General features: G+C 39.9%; 5 protein-coding genes across 8 annotated transcripts in view; 3 read left to right on the forward strand and 2 right to left on the reverse strand.

Moving 5' to 3' along the window:
• RAD17 (RAD17 checkpoint clamp loader component) overlaps positions 1 to 368 on the reverse strand; it is a 42,059-nt gene extending 41,691 nt beyond the window's left edge. Inside the window, exon 1 of one of the 3 annotated variants that reach the window (XM_082722958.1) lies at positions 193 to 368. The gene's annotated coding sequence lies outside the window, so the exon portion shown is untranslated. The remainder of the gene's footprint in view (positions 1 to 192) is intronic. The other 2 variants (XM_082722960.1, XM_082722955.1) reach the window with 2 other exon arrangements.
• MARVELD2 (MARVEL domain containing 2) overlaps positions 1 to 17,928 on the reverse strand; it is an 89,130-nt gene that overhangs the window by 66,701 nt on the left and 4,501 nt on the right. The gene's annotated exons all lie outside the window — the stretch shown is intronic.
• Positions 102 to 17,506, forward strand: AK6 (adenylate kinase 6). Of its 2 annotated transcripts, none has more exons than XM_082722992.1 (5): positions 102 to 194; positions 1,392 to 1,484; positions 10,294 to 10,352; positions 10,680 to 10,825; positions 17,236 to 17,506. In XM_082722992.1, the coding sequence occupies exons 1-5, from the start codon at positions 167 to 169 to the stop codon at positions 17,426 to 17,428; spliced, it is 519 nt and encodes a 172-aa protein (XP_082579118.1). In that variant the 5' UTR covers positions 102 to 166; the 3' UTR covers positions 17,429 to 17,506. The 2 variants fall into 2 exon arrangements, with proteins under 2 accessions (XP_082579118.1, XP_082579117.1); XM_082722991.1 differs by having other exon boundaries at positions 152 to 275.
• TAF9 (TATA-box binding protein associated factor 9) lies at positions 1,392 to 3,247 on the forward strand. The gene is made up of 2 exons (XM_082722989.1): positions 1,392 to 1,484; positions 2,207 to 3,247. Exon 2 carries the CDS (start codon positions 2,224 to 2,226, stop codon positions 3,019 to 3,021), a length of 798 nt encoding a protein of 265 aa, XP_082579115.1. The 5' UTR covers positions 1,392 to 1,484; positions 2,207 to 2,223; the 3' UTR covers positions 3,022 to 3,247.
• CCDC125 (coiled-coil domain containing 125) overlaps positions 10,761 to 17,928 on the forward strand; it is a 45,896-nt gene continuing 38,728 nt past the window's right edge. Inside the window, exon 1 of the mRNA XM_082722974.1 lies at positions 10,761 to 10,825. The gene's annotated coding sequence lies outside the window, so the exon portion shown is untranslated. The remainder of the gene's footprint in view (positions 10,826 to 17,928) is intronic.

The raw sequence follows: 17,928 nt of genomic DNA on the forward strand, positions 1-17,928 counted from the left end.
TAACCAATATTCAGTGGCGAAGCGGTGGAGACGGGCCGCGAGCGCCGCGCACGACCTCGAAGCCCTCGGGGCCACTGGCGCTTGCCGCAGCTCGCCGCTTCCGGCTCCTCCCTTTTGTGCGTAGAGCGCGTGGGCCTAGACGCCCGGAGCCAGCGCGGTGAGGACCATGTTGCTTCCGAACATCCTGCTCACCGGTCAGGCTCGCGGCAGGGCGGCGCTGGGTGGCGGGGCAGGCCAAGGGCGTCGAGTGCGGTGGGGCGTCGGACGTCCGAAGGGTGCCGTTCTGTGTTCTGTTTCGAGGCTAGTGGAGGGCCGCGCGGCGTGGCGGTTGGCAGGACCTCGAAGAGACGGGTTCCTCCGACCGTTGTGGGAGGCGGGGTGGGGGGCGGGGAATGTTGATTGTGTTGGCCCGAGGCTGCTCGGTGAGAGAGGGAGACTTCTTCAGGTCCTCTTTCTGGCACACTGCCGAAATCTTTCGGAATCTGGTTTTTGTTTGTAAAAGTCTGATGGGTTTTTTGTTTTTGTTTTTGTTTTTAATTGGCAGGGTTGGTCTTTAGAGTAAGGGTCTGTAAGTCGCTCTCAGACCCTTAGTGGATCTTTTAATGCTGCTGGAAACGCTTGTCCTTAGGCCTTCCTGGGGCGTATCTCTTTTTCTTTTGTATCTGCCAATTACGGTTGGTCAAAAGGGTTCGAATATATATGGCGCAGGGTGATTAACTTGCTGTGTACTTTTATTGAATTAGCATCAGAAGCTTTTTTATAGTGAAGTTCCCGGATGATAGTTGTCTTTCATACTGGTTAAAGTTTTTCCCCATAAATAATTTCTTTTTTTTTTTTTTTTAAGATTTTATTTATTTGACAGAGAGAAATCACAAGTAGACGGAGAGGCAGGCAGAGAGAGAGAGAGAGGGAAGCAGGCTTCCTGCTGAGCAGAGAGCCCGACGCGGGACTCGATCCCAGGACCCTGAGATCATGACCAGAGCCGAAGGCAGCAGCCTAACCCACTGAGCCACTCAGGCGCCCCCCCATAAATAATTTCTTAATTAAAAAAAATAAATGATGGTAATTTGAGGTACTTAGTGTTATTCTGGGAGTATCTGTTAACAGTGGCAGGCAGTCTGAGAATTCTTATAAATCCCCCAAGCCCCACTCCTGATAGATCAGATTCACTTGGTGAGATTCCCTTAAATCCCCCAAGCCCCACTCCTGATAGATCAGATTCACTTGGTGAGATTCCCTTATGCAACAGACTTTGAGTAGTTTTGATTGGTTTTAGTGTTTATTCACAAGGAATTGCTAATTAGGATATTTTTCACTTCAGTTGTTAAAAAACTTGAAGAAGGGTAGATAGGTGGCTAATATCTAACAAGTATCTATGGCTTGTCTTACAGGTACACCAGGGGTTGGAAAAACCACGCTAGGCAAAGAACTTGCATCAAGATCAGGACTGAAATATATTAATGTGGGTGATTTAGCTCGAGAAGGTAAGGGGTACATTGGTGATGGTTTTAAAAAAGAGACTAGATAATAGAGTATTAATATTATACTCTGAGGGCACAAAAAGCAGAGACAGACCATTAAGGAATTTATGCTCTGTTGGGAACCTATAGAAAGTGAAAGTAATATAAGTGTAGTACTGTCTTGGGTTGTTCTGACTATTCTGCCCCATCCTGCCCCACTCTGTTGGCCAATAGTTCTTAGTGGTAATAATTGGGAAGGCTACCATGAAAAAATGGGACATAGAGAGAATGTTTTTGAAATGGGCAAACACATAAAGGTTTGGATGGTCCTAAGCATATCTGTGGAGATGGTGAGTATAGATCTCACTGGAAGGATATTATTTTGAACTCTTAGGACATGACTGTTCTATGGTTTCTTCTTAGCTTTGTTTGATAGTTGCATGCCTGCACACAACTGCACATTATTCTAAAGTGATAAATGTTTTTATTTTACCTCGTTTTTTCCCAATTTTTATCACTCCCTTATTTGTCTTCATTTTTTATATATTCTGTAATTTGTATAGGGCAGAAATTTAATAAACTTAAAGGGACCTTAATTAAAATTAAAAAGATTTAACACTTAAAAATTTAAATATATTTTCAAAAATTTAACAGTATTTAAAATTCTTGAAGTTCCTGACAGTTGCTGCTAAAGTAACTATTTCAGATTTGATCTAATGTCCGTATTTTTTTCAAATGATCTAAAGTCTGATCAACGGATATCATGGAGTCTGGCAAGATGGCTTCTCCCAAGAGCATGCCGAAAGATGCACAGATGATGGCACAAATCCTGAAGGATATGGGGATTACAGAATATGAGCCAAGAGTTATAAATCAGATGTTGGAGTTTGCCTTCCGATATGTGACCACAATTCTAGATGATGCAAAAATTTATTCCAGCCATGCTAAGAAAGCTACTGTTGATGCAGATGATGTGCGATTGGCCATCCAGTGTCGTGCTGATCAGTCTTTTACCTCTCCTCCCCCAAGAGATTTTTTATTAGATATTGCAAGGCAAAGAAATCAAACTCCTTTGCCATTAATCAAGCCATATTCAGGCCCCAGGTTGCCACCTGATAGATACTGCTTGACTGCTCCAAACTATAGACTTAAGTCTTTACAAAAAAAGGCATCTACCTCTGCGGGAAGAATAACAGTTCCACGTTTAAGTGTTGGTTCAGTTACTAGCAGACCAAGTACTCCCACTCTTGGCACACCAACCCCACAGACCATGTCTGTGTCAACTAAAGTAGGGACTCCAATGTCCCTCACAGGGCAAAGGTTTACAGTACAGATGCCCACTTCACAGTCCCCAACTGTAAAAGCATCAATTCCTGCAACATCCGCAGTTCAGAATGTTCTGATTAATCCATCATTAATTGGGTCCAAAAACATTCTTATTACCACTAACATGGTGTCATCACAAAATACTGCCAATGAATCATCAAATGCAATGAAAAGAAAACGAGAAGATGATGATGATGACGATGATGATGACGATGATGACTATGATAATTTGTAATCCAGCCTTGATGCTTGTAACATGTATACTTGGTCTTGAATCCATTGTACTAGATTAAACGTGCATGCTGGGTATTTTCAAGTTGTGTTGTAGAAAACTTAAATGCTATTTAATGAGTAAATATAGTTATCCTTTCCGATTGAGATGTTGGGTTTTCTTTAATAGGATTAGTAATGGTTATTCATCAGCCTTTAAGTGTAAAAAATAAAACTTTTCATCAGTTTGACTGTTGGTATTTTGGCAATTATGTTTTTAGAAGCAGTTTTCTCACGTGTCACCAAGAAGAATAACAGTAACAACAACTTTAGTTGTTCATAAACTAGAGTTTATGGGGCTCCTGGGTGGTTCAGTGGGTTAAGCCGCTGCCTTCGGCTCGGGTCGTGATCTCAGGGTCCTTGTATCGAGTCCCGCATGGGGCTCTGCTCAGCAGGGAGCCTGCTTCCCTTCCCCTCTCTCTGCCTGCCTCTCTGCCTACTTGTGATCTCTCTCTGTCAAATAAAATCTTAAAAAAAAAAAACAAAAAACTAGAGTTTATGAACTCTAGTGTTCATAAACACTTGAGTAGTACTTCTAGTGTCTTAAGATGTTTAGATCACAGCATGATCTCTAGTGTCTAAGTCATTCTTATGGCCCCATTTTCTAAGATTGCTGAAGTGTAACCATGTCTCTTTTTTGTAGAGTCCATTTCATCTGTTTGGATTTCTCTTCTTCAATTACTCAACTTCTTCCTGGGTCCTGTTTTGCTCTCTCTGGTTTTATTTAAGGACCCTTAATGTGTCTTCCAGGATGTCCCCACTTCAGAACTTAATTTTTTTTCCCATTATCTCTTTTTGCAGGTCAGTTTTGCATATCTTAGCTTTGTCATATTTTTGATACTGTAAGTATCATGGTCATATTTTTAATCCAGGTTTGGTATTTAAGTATAGTGAATAAAACTTAGGTATTGTTTTACATGACCAGTCTCCCATTTTACACCTACATAAAAAAAATCTTTTTTTTCCTTTGCCTGTTGAACTTTACAGTCTCTGACAAGTGATTTTAGAGTAACATACAGTTGTCAATTTCAGTCTTCCAGTTTATCTTACCGAATTTAATACTTTAAAAAAAAAAAGCCTTTATTGGGGCGCCTGGGTGGCTCAGTGGATTAAAGCCTCTGCCTTCGGCTCAGATCATGATCCCAGGGTCCTGGGATCGAGCCCCACATTGGGCTCTTTGCTCAGCAGGGAGCCTGCTTCCTCCTCTCTCTCTGCCTGCCTCTCTGCCTACTTGTGATCTCTGTCAAATAAATAAAGTCTTAAAAAAAAAAAGACTTTATTTATTTGACAGATCACAAGTAGGCAGAGAAAACAGAAGGAAGCAGGCTCCCTGCTGAGCAGAGAGCCCACTGTGGGCTCCATCTCAGGACCCTGAGATCATGACCTGAGCTGAAGGCAGAGACTTTAATCCACTGAGTCACCCAGGCACCCCTGAACTTAACACTTCTAAACTTAAAGAAGTTGCTATATAATCTGATTGTGTAGTACTGAGAGGAATAGTAACACTAGACATTTGGTTCCTTTCATACTTGTATTCAACACTATTTTAGCCACTATAACACATCTAAGTGTGTATAGTCCCAAACATCCTGTATATATTTTTTAAAGATTTTATTTATCCATTTGAGAGAATGCGCATGCACAGAGTGGGGGTGGTGGGGAGGACTGGAGAGGAAAAAGGGCTTCCCACTGAACAGGGATCTGGATGGGGGTAAGGGGGCGTTGTTCCTGGGATCCTGGGCTTGAGACTTGAGCCAAAAGCAGATGCTTAACCAACTGAGTCACTCAGGCATCCCTAGGTGATCGTCTTCATAAGGTTTTTCATAATGTACCAGATTGGTTTTTTCCCCCGATGCCATTTGAATATATCTGGACATCTTAACTAGAACATATTCCAAGATTAAATCTTAACTAGAAAATATACAAATATACTGAGACACTTGTCCTCATTTTTCTCAAATAGTTATATATTTTAAGTGATATCATGTAACCATCTATAAAGCAGTGGCTCTCAAATAAGTGTGATTTTGCCTTTCAGGGAGACTTGATAGTCAAGACTGGGGTGGAGGCCAGGGATTCTGTTGAACATCCCACAATTCACAGAATAGCCCCCCACTCCTATAAAAGAATTATTAAGCTCAAAATGTCAATAGTATTTGAGATTGAGAAACCCTGGTATAAAGAAACAAGACCAAAAAAAAAGCCGCCCTGATTTTATTTATTTATTTTTAATTTTAAAGATTTTATTTATTTGACAGAGATCACAAGTAGGCGGGGGCGGGCTCCCCTCTGAGCAGAGAGCCCAATGCCCGGCTTGATCCCAGGACCCAGGGATCATGACCCGAGCCGAAGGCAGAGGCTTAACCCACTGAGCCATCCAGGCACTCTGCCACCCTGATTTTAAATGAATTTGTCTAAATGGAGTTGACTGCCATTCTAGAAATCCTGTTGAAACTAAGAATTCTTAGGTCATGTGGAACCAAGGCAGGAAAAATTAGGTGGGGAATTTTTTTTTTTTTTTTTTTTTTTTAGATTTTACTTATTTATTTGACAAACAGAGATCACAAGAGAGGCAGGCAGAGAGAGAGGAGGAAGCAGGCTCCCTGATCCCAGGATTCTGAGATCATGACCTGAACTGAAGGCAGAGGCTTTAACCCATGAGCCACCCAGGCACCCCTGCCCTTTAAATCCTGATGGTTTGCCTAAAAAATTGATATGGTACTCATCCCATTTTCAAGCCCATTTCCAGTGAATCTCTTACTCTTTGTATCTTTTCCTTCCCTCTCTGTTATGTCCTTTAAAAAAAAAAAAAAGAGGGAGAAGGAATAAACAAGACTTGACCTTTTTTTGACAAAGTCCATCCTCCCTAGTGATAAACTGGTCATAGTTTACCTTCAGCCTTCCCTGCAGCCACTTCCCTAGGTCCCCTTCAGTCTACACTCCGTGCACTTCCTGTTCCTCAGACCCTGGGAATTGACCTCCATGTCTTTATACATGCTATTCCCTTCACCTATAAGTGCTCTTCCTTACCTGCCCTATAAACAACTCTTTAAAAGGCCCAACTCAAATGTCACATTTTGGTGCTCTCTAACTTTTTAAAGTAGATTTCATTGTGCTTTTCTCTACATGAAAGGTCAGGTATCAAAATACTCAATCCTAAACCAATTAACTTCTTGGTACTAGTTGCATCACAGACATAAGCTTCTTGTTGGATTGAAGTAAATGTGGTAAATATGTTTCCAGAGTAAGAAATCTGAGGGTCACCTGGCTAGCTCCATGGACAGAGCATGCAACTCTAGATCTCAGGGTTGTGTGAGTTCAGGTCCCATGTTGGGCATGGAATCTACTTAAAACTTAGGGGCACCTGGGTGGCCCAGTCAGTTAAGCATCTGCCTTCGGTTTGGATCATGATTCCAGGATCCTGGGATTTAGCCCCACGTCAGGCTCCCTGCTCAGTGGGGAGTCTGCTTCCCCTTCTCCTGTGCCTCCCCCATCCCTGCTCGTGGGCTCTCATTCGAGGTCTCTCTCAAATCTTTTTAAAAACTGTATAAAGTAAGAAATCTGAAAATGTTTTAAGTACTGGGAATAGCATCAAAATAGATAGCATTACAATATTAAATAACAGCTTTCATGTGAGTATATTAATTCTGGGATGGCAGTTAAAATGTAATGATTTTGTAGTTTAACTACAGCTGGAAAGATCTTTTGAGGTAAGGACTTACCACTTAACTGGCCCCACAATCAATTTTTCTTCTCCAACTAACCTATCTTTAAATAAATCATAAAACTTTGTTGAGAAAATTAATTGTCTAAGCTTTTGTCAATTCAAGCCTTTTCATCTCTTCTAGATTAGGACCCTATACATATACAACTCTAAATTTGACTTCCAACTGAAACTTTCTAAAGTAGCATACATTAAAAAAAAAAAAAATTACAAGTAGCATAGATTTTTCCCTTTTGCGGGGGAAATCTGAAATGAAGTTTAGAATCCATTTCTTCATTCCTTATGGTACAGGTTATAACCATCAGTCATCTAAAATTCTGCAGTAGCCTTGATTTGGTGTCCCTGCTTCTGGATTTGTTTCCTTTCAACTCATTCTCTACAGAGAAACCAAAATTATTTTTAAATATTTGTAATTGATCACGTCATTTCATGATTAAAATGCTTTAATGATTTTACTTTGCTTTGCGATAAAGTCTAACTCTGCAACTCTTAAGGCCCTTTTTGATATGGCCTCAATTTACCTGACCCTTTATCTATTTTCCAACTAGTTTAAGAAACTTTCCCTCCCCTGAGTCTTCCCCTCCTAATTCTCTCGGTTTTGAATACCTTCTCTGTTGAAAATAGTCTTCCCTTGGGTCGCCTGGGTGGCTCAGTGGGTTAAGCCTTTGCCTTCAGCTCAGGTCATGATCTCAGGGTCTTGGCATCAAGCCACAAATCAGGCTCTCTGCTCAGCAGGGAGCCTGCTTCCCTCTTTTTCCCTGCCTCTCTGCCTACTTGTGATCTCTGTCAAATAAATAAATAAAATCTTTTAAAAAAAGAAAAGAGTCTTCCCTACCTTTTCCCTTTGGTAACTGCTCCAAGTCTCCCCTTAAAAGTCACTTCCTCCAGGAAGCCTTCCCTAATATCCTACGTTTATGTTCCTAACATAATAGGTGTCCATACTTTTGCTCTTCTAACACCATGAATTATAACATTAAAGTACCAGCCTGATATAATTTCCAGGTTACATGTCTGTCCTCTCTTTTTATTTATAAACTTTTTATTGTAAAATTTTCCCTTTTTGAGGGAAAGACTATGTTTGCCCTCCTGGTCATTTTGCTTACTATTAAATCCTTATTACCCCTACAGACACCTGTAAATGGTATTTGATAATTTTTTTTAAATGAACGTTTGAAAGCTTGGATTACACTCACTGTTCAACTACATTAATGTGATTTTAAAAATCCTGCATCTAAGCATTGCAGTCAACTTTAATTCTAATTTAATATTGCAGTAGTTGTCCTTATTTTCAACAACATATAATTTTAATGATTTCACTAGTCAAGGGTTTAGGAGGTGCTTGGGTGGCTCAGTGGGTTAAAGCCTCTGCCATCGGCTCAGGTCAGGATCCCAGGATCCTGGGATCGAGGCACCCCCCCCCCCTGCATTGGGCTTCCTGCTCAGCGGGGAGCCTGCTTCCTTCCCCGTCTCTCTCTGCCTGCTTGTGATCTCTGTCTGTCAAATAAACAAAATCTTAAAAAAAAAAAAAAAAAAAGAGTCAAGGGTTTAAATATGAAGGAACATTATTATTCATTTATTTCAGATTATGACATAGTACAGAATGAGCAGAAGGTATTAGATTTTGTTGCACTGTAAAAATAATACACAGAAAAAGTACGCCAAATCCTAATTTATTTCCATCTTTTTTCTTCTGATCTTTGGCCCTATTGCAGACTACTTTGAATTCTGCTTTTTATGTTTTACCCCTTGGGTTAATAAGCATTTATCATGTGCAACCTAGTGTATACTACATATTACTACCTTAGTATTCCCTTAGCCTTAATTATATTTCATCAAATTAGAAAACAGAGATTTTAAGTATTTCCCCATTGTTGAATTTTTTAAAATCATTTTATCACTTAAAATTTTTTCAGCTTTGGGGTGCTTGGGTGGCTTAGTGGGTTAAAGCCTCTGCCTTCAGCTCAGGTCATGATCCCAGGGTCCTGGGATTGAGCCCCGCATTGGGCTCCCTGCTCAGCGGGGAGCCTGCTTCCTCCCTCTCTCTCTGTCTGCCTCTCTGCCTACTTGTGATCTCTGTCAAATACATAAATAAAATCTTTAAAAAAAAATTCAAGTTAGAAGTTAAGTGGTAGAGGAAATCTATCAATGGCATGACATTTTTCTTTTTAAAATTACTTTAAAAAATACATTTTAATATACTATATATGTATGTAATTAATTCAACAGGCATAAAAAGGCTCATTTTAATTTATATCTCTTTAATAGCTGGGAAAGTCCATTTTTTCATGGTATGTTTACTAATTATCTTTTCCATCTTGTGGGAACTCTTATTAAGCTACTTATTTTTATCTTGATTTTAAAGGTCATTATATAATCTACATTTAAGTCCTTTGTCCTACTACAAAAATTTCTCCCAGTCTGTTATTTTTCTGGGTACATTATTTTCATTGAACAGAGATTGAACTTTTCTTTTTTTTTTTTTAAAGATTTTATTTATTTATTTGACAGAGAGAAATCACAAGTAGATGGAGAGGCAGGCAGAGAGAGAGAGAGAGGAAAGCAGGCTCCCTGCTGAGCAGAGAGCCCGATGCGGGACTCGATTCCAGGACCCTGAGATCATGACCTGAGCCGAAGGCAGCGGCTTAACCCACTGAGCCACCCAGGCACCCTGAACTTTTCTTTTTTTGAGATTTAACATTTTATGTGTTTTATTTAGTCATTGTATTCTTTCACAAACTCAAATGAATCATTCCTTTATAGATTAAATTTTCCACTAGTTATCTTTGGAATTAAAAAATTAGCTCTTTAATTCACCTAGTTTATAATATAAAGGATTTAGATTATTTTCTAAATTGCTAACCAGTTTTCCCACTGTCAAGCAGTTTAATTTTTTTAACTAGAGTTTCTGCGGGTTGAGCAATAATTCAGGGAAGCAAAGGCCACACTAAGGTGCTCAAGAGGTAGCTCTTGTGCCCAGCATCTGTCCATATACCCTCCCGGCTCTGTGCCTCCCTCAAGGACTACTCTTTTGTTACTTCAGAACTCATGGTTGTTATAACCTAATTTCAGCCTTTTCTAAAATAGGTAAGATTTTATTTATTCTAGAGAAAAAAACACATATGTGCCAGCAGAGAGGAGACAATCTGAGCACGGAGCCTGTCATTGTGGGGCTCAATCCCCGCTTCCCACCAAACGGTAGCTTAACCAAAAATAAAATACAGTCCTCTTCCAACAGTCCCACAAATTCTGAAATTATTCACTCTTTTTAGTTGGTTTCAATTTTGATAACTAAAATTGATATCAGATTGACTGCTGTCCAAGTTTCCTTCTAGATAAAATTCTAATTTATCAGTATTGCTCTTCACATGTCACATCTACTGTGTAGTGCCCTCATCAGTCTCTAAAAGAGTAATTGGTGATGTATTTCCCAAAATATAAAATTAACTGAAGACTTCTGAAAGTTACTTAGAAAATACTACTTTTCTTTAATATGCCAATGTAAATCTCTTTTAGGGCAGTTATATGATGGCTATGATGAAGAGTATGAATGCCCCATTTTAGATGAAGATAGAGTAAGTACAATTTTTATTTATAAAGTATAAATTTTTATTTATAAAGTATACTTTTTTGGTTTGTGTTGAGAGAGAGAGAGAACACAAGGGGAGGAGTAGGAGCAGAGGGACATTGTGAGAGACTCTTAAGCAGGCTTCATGTCCAGCGTGGAGCCTGACACCAGGCTTGATCTCACAAACCTGAGATCATGACCTGAGACAAAATAAAAAATTGGACACATAACCCACTGAGTCACCCAGGTGCCTCTATAAAATACACTTCTTAAAATTTAATAGGAAAGTTGACCTCATTTTTTTAAGAGCATTCTTTTTCTCCCTTTTTCACAGGTAGTTGATGAATTGGAAAGCCAAATGAGTGAAGGTGGAGTTATTGTTGATTACCATGGTTGTGATTTCTTCCCTGAACGCTGGTTTCATATAGTTTTTGTGCTGCAAGCAGATAACAGTGTATTGTACAAAAGACTTGAAACAAGGTAAGAAAGGAAAAACACTGAATTCTTAAAGTATGATATAAATCTTTATTTGGATTCCTGAAATTGGCCAGTACTACCATGAGAAAGGAGTCTATTTGAAAATGTGATGCTTGGTCTCTCGTTATAAACCATGTCTGTGTGGTACCAATGTTCTGAGTCCAAAAGAAAAAGATGCTTGTGTAAAACACAGGCAGTAATTTATAACGAGTAAATGAATACTGCAATTGACGGTTTGATTCAGTAAGATATACTATACAGCAACTCTATTTAGTCATGCTCTTTCCTTAATGTAAAACCTTGCTTGGAAAACAGCCAAGCCAAGAACATACTCTGAGAACTGGATGAACATGACCCTCCTTCATTATCCCCTCAACATGAGTGGGAGAGTTTATGAAAAACGGACATGATAAATCAACATTTCACCTTTTTTTTTTTAATTTATTTATTGGCGAGACAGAGATCACAAGTAGGCAGAGAGAGAGGAGAAAGCAGGCTTCCCGCTGAGCAGAGAGCCTGATGTGGGGCTCGATCTCAGGACCCCTGGGATCATGACCTGAGCTGAAGGCAGAGGCTTTAACCCACTGAGCCACCCAGGTGCCCCTTAACCACCTTTAAAATATATATGAGTTGGTCTCTCCACAAGGACATCAGACTTAATCCAATATAACCAAAACAGAAATTTTTATGGAAAATGTTTTTCCACTGTCTTTTGATTCAAGCTGGGAAAGATGGAGGCTCTAGAGGGGTTTACAAGGCAATCTCAAGGTTTACAAGCTCTGAAAGTTTGCCCCTAAGTTCAGGTTTAGAATTTGAAGGTCAGACTGACAGTGGTAGTCAGCTTTGACTAACCATCACTGCATGGGATACTTGCAAAATCCTTGCACCAAGGAATATAATAGCAAATATACAGGGAAGGTTGGAGCTAGACCTAAAACTTTAATTATCTTTCTTTTGGCAGTGAAAAGCCATTAACAGTATTTTAAATGAGAAGTAAGAGAGATCATAATAGTACACATTCCTTTTCTCAAACAAGGCAATTTAAAAAATTTTTATTAAAAATTACTGTTTGGGGGCATATGGCTGGCTCAGTCAGTACAGCATGCGACTCTTGAACTTGGGGTTGTAAGTTAGAGCTCCAGGTTGGGTGTAGAGATTACTTAAAATCTTAAAAAAAAATTACTGTTTTATGTAAATAGGGGAAGACTGACAGGTCTGAAAAAGCTATGAGAGAGCTAGTCTTGTTTTTAGCCACGAAAAAGTTACAATGTAATCACCATTAAAAAAAAAGCTTTATTTTTTGAGGTAAGTTCTTATTGAGATAAGTTCACATACATAAAATGTACCCATTTGAAGCATACAATTCAGTGGTTTTTAGTATGTTCACAGACTTGTGCATCCATTACTACAACCAATTTTATTTTTTATTTTTTTAAAAGATTTATTTTATTTATTTATTTGACAGAGAGAGAGAGATCACAGTAGGCAGAGAGGCAGGCAGGGAGAGAGGGGGAAGCAGGCTCCCTGCTGAGCCAATAGCCCGTTGCGGGACTCGATCCCATGACCCTGAGATCATGACCTGAGCTGAAGGCAGAGGCTTAACCCACTGAGCCACCCCAGCACCCCACGACAACCTATTTTAGAAAATGCTCATTGTTCCCCTCCTCCCAAAGAACCCCATACCCATTAGCAGTCACTGTGCATATATCCCCAGTCCGTCAGTCCTAGGCAACTGGTAATTTAACTTCTGTCTCTGTGGACCTGCCTATTCTGGAAGTTTTATATAAATGAAATCAATATGTGGTCTTTTATGGCTTCTTTTATTTAGCATAATGTTTCAGGGTTCATCTGTGTCGCAGCACATATCAGTACTTCATTTACTGTTTTAATCAAATACTATTCCATTGTATGGATATACCATATTTTATTTATCCATTAATCAGATTATAGATGTTTTGGTTTTTTCCATTTTTGGCTATTATAAATAATTCTGCTATGAACATCCATGCCTATGGTTTTGTGTGGACATTATACATTCTTTTATCTTGGATATGGAATTTTAAGAATGGGACTGCTGGGTGATATGGTAACACGTTTAACATTTTGAGGAACTCTTAGACTATTTTCGAAAGTGGCTGTACCAGTTTACCTTCCCAAGAGCAAGGTATGAAGGCTTTAGTATTTCCACATCCTTGTGAACACTGGTTATGTCTTTTTTATTGTAGCCTACCCAGTGGATATAAAGTAGTATCTCATTGTGGTTTTGATTTGCATTTCCTTGATCATTAATGATGTTGAGCCTTTTCTCATATGCTTACTATCCATTTGTATGTCTTCTTGGGAGAAAGAGCTCTTCAGATTCTTTGCCCAATTTTTTATTGGGTTCTTTTTAATTAAGAAGAGTTTTTGTGTATTTCAGATGCAAATCTCTTATCAGATACATGATATGCAAAAATTTTCTCCAGTTCTGTTGGTTATATTCTCATAAAGCTAATCAACTTTTAAGTAGTTCAATTTAATCTTGTTACAAGGTTGAAATAATTTGAATTTGAATATTTGCTTTATCTTTTTCATTAGCTAATTAGCTGGCTAATTTACATATCTTCCTAAAGATTATGTAAGTTAATTTTTTTTATGTAAGTTAATTTTTTTTATGTAAGTTAATTTTTAAAAATTTTTTGGAATTGAGAAAAGAGAGATAGATCTATATGTATAATCAAGTACCCAATTAGGATATAGTATTCCCATCGTAAGTATTCCACTCTTGGGGGGGTCCTTTTTTAATTTAAATTCAATTAACATATAGTATATTATTAGTTTCAGAGGTAGAGTTCAGTGATTCATTAGTTCCAAAGAACTCCCAGTGCTTATTCCATCAAGTGCCCCCTCCTTGATGCCCATCACCCAGCTACACCATCCCCCTACCTACCTCCCCTCCAGCAACCCGGTTTGTTTTCTGTGCTTAAGAATCTCTTATGGTTTGTCTCCCTCTCTGAGTTCATACTGTTTTATTTTTCCCAGGTTTGTTTCTTTTACTAACTAGAATCATGACGTATGTATTGTTCTTTGTTGCGCTCGTTGGCAATGTTCTCAGGCTAGCACACTCCTTTTATCCATTATATATCCCACAGAATTAGTGTCACTGTTTGGGTTGCCTCATTCTGCTGTTATAATTATGCCCGTTTTTGTGCACAAATGAGCACAAGGGCTGGAATTTGAGGGAAAGAATGCCAGTTTGAGCCCTTGGCAATGTGAGGTGAAGGCACGTTGACTTGGCACTGAGCAGGTGGCAGGCCGTGCACGCCAACTCGGGTGTGGCTGGACTGTGAATTTAGGACCCACAGGCCAATGGCATCCTCTGTGACAGGGATGTGGCTGGTTTTGCTTTTAACTTTAGTTTTTCTGGGAAACTCTGTCTTTCCTTCTATTCTAAATGAAAGCCTTGCTGGATACAGTATTCTTGTCTGTAGATTCTTCCTTTTAGCCATTGGAATTTATTATGCCACTTTCTTCTGGCCTGCAGAGATTCTGCTGAAAAACCCAGTGATAGCCGTATGAGGTTTCTCTTGTATGTCACTGCTTTCCTTTCTCTTGCTGCTTCTAAAATTCTCTCTTTATTACTACTTTTGGCTATCTTATTTACTTTGTGTCTTGGTGCAGACCTTTTTGGGTTGGTTTTGTTGGGAGCTCTCTGTGCCTCCTGGATCTGGATTTCTTTCCTCCCCCAGGTTCAGGAAGTTTTTTTAGCTATTATTTCTTTGGACAAATCTTCTGCCCCCTTTTCTTGCTCTTCTCCTGGGATCCCTGTCATGTGACTGATACGCTTGACAGTGTTGCTGAGTTTCCTGGGTCTGTTCTCATTTTGCATATTTTTCCCCCTCTGATCTGCTCAGCATGATTACTTTCCATGACTCTGTCCTCCAGGTTGCTGGTCCGTTCTTCTACTTCCTCTTGTTTGCTGTTTATTCCAGGTGGTCTATTTTTATTTCCATTTAGTGAGTCCAATAGCTCTAATTGGTTCTTTTCTGCATCTGCTGTTTCTTGGCGGGTGTGGGGGGTTCTCATGGAGGTTCTGCACTCCTTTCTCAATTCTAGCAAGCATCTTTATGAGCATTACTTTAAATTCACTATCAAACATATTACTCATCTCCATTTTGTTTAGGTCTCTGGCTGTGATTTTGTTCTGCTCTTTCACTTGGGACATATTCCTCTGTCTCTTGCTAATTCTGTTGCTGTGTCTGTTTTTCTGTGTTAGGAAAGTCAGCTGTGTCTCCCGCACTTGAAAGTAGAGGCTTTATGAAGAAGAGGTCCCACAGTGCAGCGTCTCCTGTTCCCTAGAACCTGGCACTTCAGGGGTGTTTCCAATCTGTGTTGCTAAAGGGGTGTCCTACCTTTCTGGTGGAGCTCTTTGCCCTCAGTCCAGCCTGTGATGGCTCTCTGCCTGTTGTGGGCAGAGTTTGTTCCCAGTGGTGTTAGTGGGCTAGGCTAGTTGGGAGTTGCTTTGAGCTTGCGCTGAGTCAGACCAGGTGTTTACTGGAGATGAAGGAGCAACAAACTGCAGGCATTTTCCCTGTGTTGTCCCCTCGGAATCTTTTGGTGCTTGGGGGCGCCTATAGTCAAGACCAGCTGCCTAAACCCCAGCCCACTGCTGGAGTCACAGTCAGACTGGTGTGTGGTTCTCCTCCCCCTCCCTGGAGCAGGACTCCATCTGGAGTGGTGCTGGCCTCGTCTGGGCTGTGCACACTGGCAGGCTTGTGGCAGCGCCTTGATGGGATCTGGCCAAGAGCGATCGGAGAGGGTGGATCTGCTTCACTGTGGTCTCTTGTCTATGTCAGTCCACGGAGAGTCTGTTCCACCAGCTTTCCAGTTGCTTTCTGGGTTATTAATGCCGATTTAGGTGCTCTCTAGGCCACCACGCAGCAAGAGGTGATCCCAGGATCCTCCTACTCTGCCATCTTCCTAGCAACCTCTCATAAGTATTCTATTTTTTTCTTTGTAAAGATTTTATTTATTTATTTGAGAGAGAGAGAGTATGAGAAGGGGGAGGGTCAGAGGGAGAAGCAGACAGGGAGTCTCCCTGCCAAGCAGGGAGCCCAATGCGGGACTCGATCCCGGGACTCCAGGATCATGACCTGAGCTGAAGGCAGTCGCTTAACCAACTGAGCCACCCAAGCACCCAAGTATTCCATTTTTTTATAAAGATTTTACTTTTCAGTAATCTCTGCATCCAATGTGGGGCTCAAATTTATAACACTGAGATCAAGAATCCCATGCTCTGGGGAGTCTGGGTGGCTCAGTCATTGAGCATCTGCCTTTGGCTTGGGTCATGATCCCAGGGTTCTGGGATCGAGTCCCGCATCAGGCTCCCTGCTCAGCGGGAGGCCTGCTTCTCCCTCTCCCACCCTCCCTGCTTGTGTTCCCTCTCTCATTGTGTCTCTGTCAAATAAATAAAATCTTAAAAAAAGTAATAATAATCACATGCTCCACCAACTGAGCCAGCCAGGCCCCCCCATGAGTATTTCATTTTTATATGCCATCTAGTTATTTTATCTGTCTATATCTTAGCTCCTCTAATGCTTTAAAAATTTTTTTTTAATTTTTTAAAGATTTTATTTATTTGACAGAAAGAGAGAGAGATCACAAGAAGGCAGAGAGGCAGGCAGAGAGAAAGAGGGGGGAAGCAGACTCCCCACCGAGCAGAGAGCCCTATGCAGGGCTCGATCCTAGGACCCCGAGATCATGACCTGAGCTAAAGGCAGAGTCCCAACCCACTGAGCCACCCAGGCACCCCTCTCTAATGCTTTTTCAATCTAGGACCACAGCTATAACCTTATTTATCTCATAACTCAATATCTGGCTTGAGGTAGGTAGATATGTTTGCTAATTGAGTGGATGACAAACTGTGTGGAGAAAATTAAGATAAACCTAAACACTGAACCTTTGTTTAACCCTCTTGTCAAAAAAGTCTCTCATAGAGTCCATTATCATATGGTTTCACTTATTTGTGGAGCATAACAAATAGCATGGAGGACAAGGGGAGTTAGAGAGGAGAAGGGAAATTGGAAGGGGAGGTGAACCATGAGAGACTATGGACTCTGAAAAACAATCTGAGGGGTTTGATGCGGCAGGGGGTGGGAGGTTGGGGGAACCAGGTGGTGGGTATTAGAGAGGGCACAGATTGCATGGAGCACTGGGTGTGGTGCAAAAACAATGAATACTGTTATGCTGAAAAAAAAAAAAAAGTCTCTCATATTACAAGTGCCAATCTAATTTTCTTGAGGTAAACAGGCTACAAGAAATATTTTTGCATAATTTTTCATGTTTTTAAAAGTGTCCAGTTTCTAGTGTGTTTTTAAAATTCCAGTTAAGGTATTTTAGTTTGCTTTTTGTTTTATCTTCTCATTGTCTTCTAGGGGTTATAATGAAAAGAAACTAAAAGACAATATTCAGTGTGAAATTTTTCAAGTTCTTTATGAAGAAGCATTAGCATCCTACAAGGAAGAAATAGTACATCAACTGCCCAGCAATAAACCAGAAGATCTAGAAGATAATATCAATCAGATATTGAAGTGGATTGAGCAGTGGATCAAGGATCATAGCTCCTGACTTACAAGACTGGCCACTTTACAACCACTCTTGTTATATCCCTGCCATAATGAATAAATTGTCCAATTATCAGTAAAACTTCTTTATTAAGATTGTGCTGCAGGACTAGTAGATGGATAATCTAAAGGTTTATGTTTGGGCTTTTTTCTTCCATGAGAAATCAAAACATTCTCAAGTATAGTATATATAATATCATTAAGAATTTAGAGTAAAAACTGTCATCTTAAATGCTTCACCTGCTAAAGAATAAATAAATCTGACCAAAGGGGTGGCTATCTTCTAAGCTGATTGCAAAAGAAAATGAAGATGATCCCTTAAAATAAAAATTAAGACTAAGGATAAAACATCAGAGTTTTTCATTTTTATTTCTTAAATTAAAAAAACAGAAACACGATTAAGTGGTAATAAAATCAAAAGGTACAAAAGAGTATTCTGGAAAGGTAGGTTTCCCTTCCACGCTGCCCCTATTCTTCAGCCACCCAGATGCCCTCCCTTTAGAA

Source organism: Mustela nivalis (genome assembly GCF_964662115.1).
Source record: "Mustela nivalis genome assembly, chromosome: 3".
Classification (NCBI taxonomy): domain Eukaryota; kingdom Metazoa; phylum Chordata; class Mammalia; order Carnivora; family Mustelidae; genus Mustela; species Mustela nivalis.

Excerpts from the sequence above, each read along its gene's own strand:
- AK6 (XM_082722991.1), top strand. The coding sequence starts at position 167 with ATGTTGCTTCCGAACATCCTGCTCACCGGTCAGGCTCGCGGCAGGGCG. Across the intron at positions 10,353-10,679 it reads CCATTTTAGATGAAGATAGA|GTAGTTGATGAATTGGAAAG; the intron begins GTAAGTACAATT and ends CCTTTTTCACAG. Across the intron at positions 10,826-17,235 it reads TACAAAAGACTTGAAACAAG|GGGTTATAATGAAAAGAAAC; the intron begins GTAAGAAAGGAA and ends ATTGTCTTCTAG.
- TAF9 (XM_082722989.1), top strand. The coding sequence starts at position 2,224 with ATGGAGTCTGGCAAGATGGCTTCTCCCAAGAGCATGCCGAAAGATGCA.